Genomic DNA, 11,421 nt, shown 5'->3' on the forward strand with positions numbered 1-11,421 from the left:
ATGATTTTTGTCTGTTATTTTTACTTAATTCTCTAATCTATTGAAATTGTTTTGAATTTATATTTGTCTTCTGGATATAAGCCATAGTCCACTTCATTTTATGAAAGAAGTAGTTACTACAGAGAAGGTAATGACTCTCTAAGACCAGGCTTTTTAAGTGTGGGCATGGTAATAGTGATAGTTGTAGTGAAAGCCAGTTTGGTGTAGTGGCTAAGGGATCAGGCTAGAAACTAGGAGACCGTGAGTTCTAGTCCCGCCTTAGTTCGTAGCCACCTGGGTGACTTTGGGCCAGTTATTTCCTCTCATCCCTAGGAAGAAGGCAATAGTAAAATACTTCCTGCCAAGAAACCTCCAGGGATATGTCCAAATAATCCCCAAGAACTGGATGCAATTGAATGGAAGAAAAAAAATGGTTGTGGTAGGGCAGAACGAGGCACAGATATTAGTTAGTAATGTAGCAAAAACACCACTGGACAAACAAGATGGAAAACAATGAGAGAAAAACCTTTGCTTTTAGACATGCAACCTTAATTATAAGGATAAGTAATTTGATATACCGTAGTTATTATCATGGTGTGTAAAAATAAACAAAAGCTGATTTCATTATTAATTTTCCTAAGAAGATGTTTTCCTAAAATAATGGACTTATAACCCATTTCTGTACATTAGCCCTAAACTGATGTTTTAACATATCACTTAAAAATACAGCTTTTGTAACAAGATGTCTCACCACCAATACACACTGTTTTATTTCTCAGAAAGAGGTAAATGGTTTAGAAGCCACAGATTTCGACTCTCTGTTAAGAAACAGTTACCACCTTCCTGTAGTACAAACAGGACCTTGCAATAAATTGTGTTACAAAAATTACCTCCATTCCTCTTTTGTATACACACACGCCAGAGTAGGTTCTGGCTTGAAATTCTGAAACAGATACAGGCTGTCTGAGAGAGAAAACCCTCTTATTTTTCCCAAGGAACATACTCGGTTAGTCATAAATTTCTAATCTTTCTCTTGTACCACATTGCACTCAAAACAACTATATAAGTACAGTGAGTTGAAGGTAGGAATGGAGTTTATTCAGCAGCAGTCCACTTCTCTGGGCCAGAGAGCCTCTTCTCAAGTGCATCAGTGTAACTGAATCCTACTTCTAAAGAAATCGGCCCTTGTGATATCAAGGCTAGCAGCTTGATGTGATGGACTTCTCCATTCAAGGCAGAAGATGACCCTAAGATACTGAAGAACGGCTCAAGATTTTGAAAGTGCCAAAAAGGCTCCTAATTGTCAGCCACCCAAAGGGCTGTCAGGGCTGCTGAGGCTTCTCGTAAAAGAGGTTGCAGAGTCTTCTTTGGCACCTTCAGAGTCACTCCATTAACCACAGTTAGAAATGTCACCCTTGTGTTGGGAGCACTTTTCCGACTCCTCGTCCAGTGTGGCTCCCCGGGTTTCCACTGGTAAATCGTATTGCCCACCAGCACATGGATTCTTCTCCGCCACTGCACAGCACAAGGTGGCAAGACCAATATAGGAAGGTCTGGGATGGCCACATCTTGGCTCACTGTGCCATCTTTGCTCAGGAAAAAACATTTATGGGTGCCAGAAATCAGAGCTCTGATTACAGTGCCAGGGGTTTCACGCCGGCTGCTCTCTTCAACAAGTCCACCAATGACAAAGATGCCATTGTCCATCGCCACTGCAGTTGATTTGTAACACTGAAAAGCTAATGGCATCTGATTCCACACATTTAATCTTGTATTGTAAATCAGGATACCCCGGTGGGCAAGTCCATTTGCTCTTGTATGAGAGAACCCACCAATTAAGTAGAGTTTTTTGTTTAGTGAAGCAGAGGCAAAATGACTCACTGCAAAGGGTAGATTGGCAATGGGAGACCAGGTCTTCTTTTCCAAGTCAAAGCTTTCTGCAGAATCGAGCACACTTCGGCCACTCCGGCCTCCCAAAGCATATAGTTTCTGTTTGCATGCTAGAAAACCATGTTCTCGTCGAGGTACGGACATGGAAGGTAGCTGCATCCATCTCCCAGTCAGAGCATCAAACTCATGCAGGTTGCATAAAACAGAACCATTAAGCCTTTGTCCTCCAGATACATAAAGCTTGTGCCCTACAGACAAGAAGCCAGAGGAATCCAGATACATCAAGGGTGGTATCTCCTCCCAACTTTCTGTCTGTAGATTGAACCCCAGGAAATGAGTTTTCAAACGCTCCACTACTCCTCCTTGCATGTTGCTTACAAAGAGACCCAAACTCACAATCCAGTCATCATACATGCCATGCCTGAGACCTCCACTCTTCAGCAATCTTCCTACTCCATCCAGTTGCTCCCATTGTAAATGGGCATGCCCATATTCTGCAATAATGTCCTTCTGGATTCTTGTGATCTCCTCAGAAGTTAAAAGTGGAAGTCGGACTTGTTGCATCAACTTCTTGATGAGTGAGAAGTGCTCGGCAGGTTGAGACCTGACCCAGTTCTGCACAGCCTGGTAAACTGTTAACTCAGAAGACACAAGAAGTTTGTCTGATGAGACAATGCTAAGCACTGTACTGAGATCTAAGCCTGGAAAGGACTCGTGTTCAGAAAGAGGCTCAAAATTCAAGGTGATGTGGTGTGAGGCTACACGGAGCAAAGTATGATGATTATGAGCATAGGCCAGAGCATAAATCTCTAAGCAACTGTCCATAGAAATGCTGTCAGCTAGGAACCTAGAAAGTGCAAAAAGTGAAGGGGAGGGGAAGAAAAGGAAAAAAGGGAGGGAGGGAAGGACGGAAGGACGGAAGGAAGGAACGAAGGAAGGTAGGGAGGGAGGGAGGGAGGAACGAAGGAAGGGAGGGAGGGAGGGAGGGAGAGAGGGAGGGAAGGACGGAAGGAAGGAGCATAATTCATTAGTGGAATGGCTTATCCACCATGCCCACAGACATTGGCCAATTTTCCCCTTCACTAAATATCAAATATAACTACTGAGGCAAGTTTGACAAAGGGCACAATGTTACCTTTTCTGTAGCAATTATAGAAAGACAAAATGTTCACAAAGGAGTGGTCAGCAAAATAATTTATGCCTTCCACCAGGCTCTCTTAAATATAAAGTTAAGTATGAGCCCCTCATGACTCTGCTTTTGATTTGTATTTATTGACACATTCTTACATTGCTGAGTACCCTAATCTCAGAGTGTTCTACAACATAAATCTAAATCAGAGTCAATAAAAGATTAAAATATTTAACATCAAGCATGAACAATTACTCATTGGAGAGATAATCCATTAATTGAGAGCACACTTTACCTCACAGAAGGCTCAATGAACAAGTGAGGGTTAGGAATTGAATTTCCTTGGAGATGGAGTAAAAAGAAGGAATGCTTGGGGAGAATACAGAAAGAGGGCTGCTCTGTGGCAGGTCAGCATTTGGTAAAGCAAAATGTAGGACCTGAGCCAAAATAAACCTTAGCAAAGACAAGGGAGGAGACTGGGATGACTGGAATAAAATGGAGATCTTTAATCATGTATATCAGAGATGTCTGCAAGGTATGGCCAAAAAAACAAGATGGTGGCCAGAATATCGCTCGCTCCATCATGGTGGTCAGCTTGATTTTTTTGTCACCATATAGCACAGACACTCTTGATGTATGTGGATAAAGAACAAATTCCAAAGTAAATGAATACTGAATACCCCAGAATGAATACTGCTCATTTTTAGGCAGCATATTTTTGAGGCAGAAATAGAGATGGCAACAAGACTAGCTATGCAAGACTAGCTAGCTAAGACTTCTATTTTTCCTGATTTCAATTATAGAAACATTCTATTTCTATTAGACAATTAGCAGTAATAACTTGCTATGAGAGTGCTGGAATTTTCAATGACTGTATTTACATGAATGTCACTTTAATTGATAATGTAGTAGCACTTGTGATATTTTCTGCAAAGCCTATAGTAATAAATTACATAGGATATGTAGATTAGGATATTTTTCATTCATTTTGATAATATATCTCAAACATGTATTGTCTCAACTGTAAATGGAAAGATCTTAAACTCGTTGGACCTTTAGGAAGGATTAAGATACTAAAGATAAGAATGAAATTACAAACGCTTCCTTTATATATGAGAGCAAAATAAATATAGCTACTTTGTCAGACATTGTTACCCATTCAGACAGTCATGCTAAATATTCCATCACAGATTATTTGCTCAAATGTCTCAAATAAATATGAAATAAATTATGTTCTATAAAAATATTATTTATCTTATAGAGAGAAGGATGTTTTACTTTTAGATTTTTTAAGGAGTCATCCACCTTCTCAGACAGCCCCAATTTCAGCTCCAAAACAGTATTTTGTTTAGACTAAATTACCTGCCAATAATGTCCTGCAGAGGAAGGATGACAAGCCTGTTGGCTGCTGTGAAAAGATCTTGTGCAATCTCTGGTGTAAGTAGTAACCGTCCTGTGTAGAGATAATCTAAGATTATCTGAAGGATGGATGAGGCCATGTCTTCAAATACAACCTGCCTTTCCCAGCATTCTCTAAAGGGCCTGGTGAACATGGCACGAAAGTATGGACTGAACGAAGCCAACAGTGCCCTACAAAGAGAAGCAGTAAAATACTAAGAATGTGAGCTTGGATTAAATATTAGATGCACGTTTTTTACTGTATAGGATTCTTTTAAACGGGGATAGGGAAAATGTTACTGAGTTTGCATGTCCATGCGAATCTAATTCATGCCTTCCAAAAATGTCCCAATCACAACATTTTTATCAGTTGGTATTTCTACTAACTATTGTGACACAACTCTTCAAAAAAGAACTGCAATAAAACACATAAATGGATAATGCAAACAGAAAAGCTTTATGTTAGGGAAATCCGTGTGCAAAAAATGCAGTAAACCTAAAAGCAATTCCTTAACAAAAACTGTCCATCAGACAGAAATACTCTGAAAACTATGTAATTAGGAAAAATAATCACTGAATAAGCTTCCATGAGGATTTCTTTAAAAAAAAAATCACAAACAATTGTGAAACAAAAACAGGACAAACATAAAATTGGAACATAAAAATTGCCTGAGTTCAGAATCTGAAGCTCTGACCTGTCCTATATCATGATACCAGCAACACTCAGAAGCCAAGTGTGCTCAAATAACAATCAATCTGGTATGTTTAATGGTTCTGTGGAACTGAGGGACTTGCTTCAGTCTACCTCCCAGCTTCTTTTCCTCTCCCCTATTCCTGCATAGAGATAGTCTTTTTCTCAACATTTCATGATTGGCAGGAATGCAGGTGATAATGGGTTGGTCTCAAACTTCTTTTGAAGAATTGGGAAGTGGAAAAGTTGACTGTTTAATATGCCTGAATAAATAACTTGTCACTGATGGCTTCCACCCGTTCTCCCCTCCACCCACCCATCAAGACTTATAGTTTTGCTGAAGACTTCATTAGTTCCCGAGTTCTTAAATCCATGCTAAAAGCAGCCTTAGATGATTGTTTATTTTCAATAATTAGCATAGGTACATTTTGTTAAATCTTTCAAAATCTGAGAATACAGTATGAAGGAATGAGATTTTAGATCAAGTTTGCCAAATTGTGAACTTTCATAATGTGTTACCGCTTTTATTATCCTGCATCGTTACACATATTGGCCCTGCTGGTTTGGGATAATGGAAAGTATAGTGTTGCTGATCTGAAAACTGGGCAGTTCAGGAAGGTTGTTTATATGTTCCATGACTGTTAAAGTGATCCATATTTTTCCAGATTATGATAAATACAAACAATTTAACATCAGCATTAATATCAATATTTCAAAATATTGAAATAGTCCATTGGGGTTGGGTGGCTGATAAATTCAAATACAAACATACATGGACCTGCGCACGTTTCGTCATGCTCTCAAAACTTTTTTATTTCAGCAGGCTGGCCTGGCCTAACTCTCCTCTTTTAAATTTTTAATTTGCGATTTTATAAATTGGGTGTTTTAATCTGTGTTTCGGCCAAAATATTTAATAATTTTAAGGGATTTTTTAATATTTGTATTATTTGTATTTTATCTTGGCTGTTCACCGCCCTGAGTCCTTCGGGAGTAGGGCGGTATAGAAATTTGATTAAATAAATAAATAAAATGCATACAAACAACTAGAAGGACAATGCTGTTCCAAACTAATCAAGCCATCTTTTTCAACACACTCTTCTCCATAACGGCCAGTCAATGAGGTTACTCTAAGTCCACCATGAAGGAATGAAAATGAGCAGCTTTCCTCTAGAAGCTGATATCTAGTGCCCCCAAATACAAGAGATTCTATCTTTCTATTGCAGCCATTAACTGTTTATATACTGATTGGTTGATCTTCCCTGAAAATATCTAATCCTCCTTTAAAGCTGTCTAACATAATGAGCGGTAATGAAATTTGTGCATTAATTATGTGATATACGAAGGAGGACTTTGTTTTCTTTGAGTCTTCTGCCAATCACTTTTATTGGATGACCCTGGACCCTCATACTAGGAAGGAGGAGTGGATATCTCTTTCCAGTTTCTTCACTCCGGGCGTAATTTTATTAACTTTAATTATATTTCATTTACATAAATCTCAACTATTAGGAGCAGGAGAGGGATTTATGCTATGCTAATTTTACAAAAAAAAAAGTTTGTTAGACAAAAATAAACAACTCAAGCTTTGGCAGGAACATGAGCTGCATAAAAGTACGGGTGATTTGTGTGGCTGATATGGGGAGATCTATTGTGACAAAGAGTATCATAGATTCTGCAAGTTGCTTTCTAGAACTGCAATATCTTGCTGTTAATACATTCTCTGCCCTTGTTTATTTATCTATCTCACAATTCTGGATAAAACACCTGCTTGCAGATTACATATAACATGACTTGGCTTTTCAGGACAACATTTAAAAACTACGAGACCTCTAAATCCAGAAAAAACACACCTGTGACATGGGAAATGCTTGCCTTCAGCTACCAGGATGGCATCACAAAGCTGTTGGGTCTTATAGAGATGCATCAATCCTGTCAAGATGGGGAAACAAAACCAAGTTGGAATGTTAGGTCCTGTCTAGAAACAAAAAAGAAGATGGACATGCCCATTGGTCAAGTAAGAGCACCACCAAGAATTTAGAGATGTCCTGGATCTTCCATTTCCAGTACTGTTTTTATTTCAGTAGTATATCAGAACTAGTTTGTGGTGTATAGGGTGTCTTCTGCTTTAATTTCTTGGATTCTGTTTATTGTTTCAGCTTTCATTTTGCTAGGATAAAAGCCACAAAAGTAAAATCAACATAAAAATGTCAAACTGAGGTGATCCATCAAAGAAAAGGGGAAAAAAATCCAGAAACTATATTTGAATACAAAGTACTACACTTAAGCCGCTTCAAATGGCCTTAGTATAAATCACAAAATATTTCATATCCGCATGAGACAACATTTCCCAACTTGGTTCCTCCGCATGAATTGGATTACAAATCCAAAAAGTCCCAGATAGGGTCAAAAGTGAGACTGAGGCAAAAGCGTGGCTTCTATGTGAAAGCAGAAATTGTTTCCAAGGGAGAAAAAGGTTTTGGTTTCCTGCTGGAGGAAATATAGCAGTTAATATAGACAATTCATTTCTATAATTGTGATAAACTTACCCTGAGTTACATAATATCCCAAAGTAGTAGGCTTCACCCTTATATCAATCTCTTGACTATTGTTGAAGTCTTTTTTGGCATCCATAATCCACCTACGGGTACAAGAATCTCTTTAAAAAGGATTCTTCTCTAAGACTCATCAACCAATCATGTCTAGGGAAGAAGACACCATCCTATAATTGGCAATAAGATGTTAATAGCAGCCTCATGTGAGTTAGAATACAGAGCTCCAGGACCAAGCAGCATCAAGCCAAATATATCACAGATACTCTGCTGTCCTCCTGAGACCCATTGTTATATAATAAATTGGAAACCTAGAGGTTTTTTTAGTCCAGGTCTCATCTTAAAATTCTGAAGCACATGACAAATTGTAATCCATATTGAGAAGTATAACCTAATTTTTCTGTCTTCTTCAGGGCATCATTGATCATCTTATTGTTTCTTCTTCTCCCAAGCACTTTGGAATAATATCCCTTGCACACACTGATGGCTCCTTTTTTTTCTGGTGAATTCTTGAACAGTCAATATATTTGGCCTCTTAGGTTAAAGCTGTAGAGAAAGCAGAGCTCACAGACTTCACATGCAGAAAGTCCTGGATTTGGTCCCTGATCAAAGAACTAGGCGGTGGCAGATCATTTTGCTTCTGATTGCTGTGAGTGAGTAGGTAAGTGGGGAGCAGTTACTATTCTGAATAGATAGAAGAACAACTAGCTAAACATTCATGCTTTTATGTTCTATGAATGATTAACCTGGAACAAAGAAACATTCACAAACTCAGTCTCTGCCCATTAATTTTATTTCCATCTGCTGTTCCCAGGTATCTATCAAAAATAGGTATCAAAATAGTGTCCAAATCTGGTTTGGGGAGGTATTATTTGATAACTATATCAGTTATTTTTACAGGGCCTGGAACAAATCTTAAAGCAAAAGTAGTCCCCAATAGCACAGGAGGGAGAAAAAGAGAACAATAGGCCTAGTGGTATATAACTTATCATCCATGTTGATTTCCCATAAGAAACTGGTTGTGTTGATTTCCTGTTCCTGCTTATTGATGAAGTCAAAATACATGGGCTTTATTGCAGAAGTCAGAAATGCAGAGTACAAGTGTTGTTCCCAAAGGCTCTAACCCCCTATTATGATAGTATAACTTGAAAAAACAGGCAGCAGCCAATCAGCTGCTGATGCCATTTCTAATTTGCATACTGAAGATGGGACTAATAAGGCATATTTTATACATCATTAATTCAGACTTGAGCATCAAGGATAAGTCCTAAATCATCTCTTCTTTTAACATAGAACATTTGAGAAGTTTTACATTTATAAATGAAGATCTCATTTTTAAAACTCAGGTATACCATGTAGATGCTTATTCTAGGAAAAGAGATGGCCTATATATTACACCACAGAAGAGTTGAAGAATAAGTTAGTATTCCTCCACTATCAACTTGTCTGCCTCCACATGATTATGGGAGTCTACTGGATAAATTACCAACCATCAACAAAGAGATGTTGACAATGAGACAGAAGAATGGACAATTTGTATAAGGGAAGTGGGCTACAAGTATGTTTCTAAATTGAGATAAAATGTATATGATCTCTTATGAAAGTCAAAAGCCAATGCAGATTAACTACCAGCCAATTAGCAGTATTAGAACCTAGTGTTCCTTAGCATACAGCTGCAGCATATAAAGAGAACCATTCTGTGATGCTGAAAATAAGTCTATATTCTCATTGTAGACGACATGGGATGCTTCATTACTTGTCATCGTTGGACTACCAATACTCACATAGGCATTTTTCTTTATTCTTTAATCCTAAATAATACCTTATATCTTCCTGAATCAAATCTTCCATTATATTAGCCCAAGGTAATTTACTGCTTGAAGTAAAGTCCAGATGGGCACCTTCCCCCATATATACCATATATACTAGAACCAACATCTTTCTTGGTGCCTCTTTCAGATCTCACTGCTTGCAAGATCAGTCCTAAAGTTATCTCTTCAACATTAATTTTTCAAATATTTATAACTGTCTCCCAGGTCCCTGTTTAACAGGTAAGTGAGATTATTCTTTGCTCAGATTTCTCCTTTTTCACTGGATAAAAAAGTTCTCATGACATATCATAAGAGCTGTGGTACTCCCTAAGTTTCTTTCTAAATTTCTAACGTTTTTTTGAGGGATATATTTATTTCTTTTTGATATTATTTGCCATCCTGAATCTGCTGAGTGGCTTTACATATTGATTAAACCAATAAATCAATATTCAGGTGACAAATATATGTAATCATGCATCAATGGATTCAATTTGATAAGTTAATGGGCAACTGTGCCTTTATGATTGTGATTATTTCTTCTTCTTTAATTGCAAATATTTAGCTCAAAATTGTCCATATTTGATGTGCCTGTCCAGAGTGGGTTTTCCAGCAACAGAATTCATGAACTGAGGCAATTTTGCCCATGTCAAAGTGTGTCCAGCTGGACCAGGTCTGCCAGTAAAATGCAAATTAATAAGAGGTGCAACCTTCTGACCTTGCATAAAAATGTGGATTGTCTCAGGATGATCTTCTCAGTGAGAAAAAAAATGTTTTAATTACTCAAAATGCTTTAGGTAATACTTTTAATGAGGCTTATACAGTATTGTTCGCTGAGACTTATTTTGCTCTGATTTTAATCTGTACCTACTTTCATACAATTATCTCCTTGTATATGGAACAAACCCAATCATTTCTAAATAAAGCCTGGAAGTGATTTGTAACATCACAACAGTGTGTTCTCAGTGTTCAGTGCCAGACCAGATAAGCTGCATTCCAATGTAACATATTATCAGAAACAAAGACAGACTGTATAGTGAGGGGAAAAAAACACATTCTCTGTCTCAAATTCTTATAGCACGAATTTGTCTTCCTTTCCTTTATCAAATCATTTAGGGGCCAAGAGCTTAATCAGAACTAAAGAAAGGTGAAGAAATTCAATCTCTCTAGCCTTCCATCCCTCTTTGTTGTTGTTCAGCACGTACGGACACACATACACACTTATCCATGAACTAGTTTACCTTTTCTGAGCTTGGAAACTAAAACAAGGTGGGCCCTCCTAAGGGAATCCACAAACTAAACTGGGAAATTAAAAATCATCCTAAAAAGACAGCAGCAGCCCAGTTCCATAATGCTATCAGGAAAACTGCATAGATATGTCTGTGAAGTCATCAGGAATTAAGTTTGACTAGAAGGAGACATTACCTTTATTTATATATTTTTACCTTCTACCACGGCTTCTTTCCTAACATAAATTGCAAACAGGGATGTGGCATAACACACCATCTGTTGATACTTTGCTAAAAATACAGGAAAAACACCAGTACATTTCACAGCTTGGAGATTCCTGGGTAAGAATATACATTTCATAATAATAAAAAAAAATAAAAGTGATAAAAAAGAACAACCCTGACTTCCAGCTTTTGTAGTTAAGAGACATAAACCACAGAAGAAGCAGTGAAATGTGGCTATGAAACACTCTCTTGTGACAAGAAGAAACTTTCTGATTTGGCAGCTTTGATATAGATCTAAGAATCTGCCTTCCCAAATACAGAGAACAATTCTTTCTGTTTACTGTGCCCAAGAAACCCTATTCCAAACTTCCAACTGAGTAAGGCCAATCAAAGTTGGGCTTGGCTCTTATATTATGCTTCTAGCACTATGATAAGAGCTTTGCTGAAGTAATAGATTTAGCATCTAGTCTGTCTAAGAGAGAGATTTATCTTTGTGTAAATAATCCATGACACTTCAATTTTAATT

At 37.7% G+C, this 11,421-nt stretch overlaps 1 protein-coding gene across 1 annotated transcript; it reads right to left on the minus strand.

Annotated features, from left to right (window-relative positions):
* Positions 1-1,275: 1,275 nt before the first annotated feature.
* Positions 1,276-7,715, minus strand: LOC139309585 (kelch-like protein 6). The gene is made up of 4 exons (XM_070933698.1): positions 7,631-7,715; positions 6,935-7,013; positions 4,361-4,588; positions 1,276-2,716 (listed from the first exon to the last, which is right to left on the minus strand). Exons 1-4 carry the CDS (start codon positions 7,713-7,715, stop codon positions 1,276-1,278), a joined length of 1,833 nt encoding a protein of 610 aa, XP_070789799.1.
* Positions 7,716-11,421: the final 3,706 nt, after the last annotated feature.

This window comes from Pituophis catenifer, unplaced genomic scaffold (assembly GCF_029215685.1).
Source record: "Pituophis catenifer annectens isolate HBS135680 unplaced genomic scaffold, rPitCat1.0.hap2 SCAF_2, whole genome shotgun sequence".
In the NCBI taxonomy this organism is placed as follows: domain Eukaryota; kingdom Metazoa; phylum Chordata; class Lepidosauria; order Squamata; family Colubridae; genus Pituophis; species Pituophis catenifer.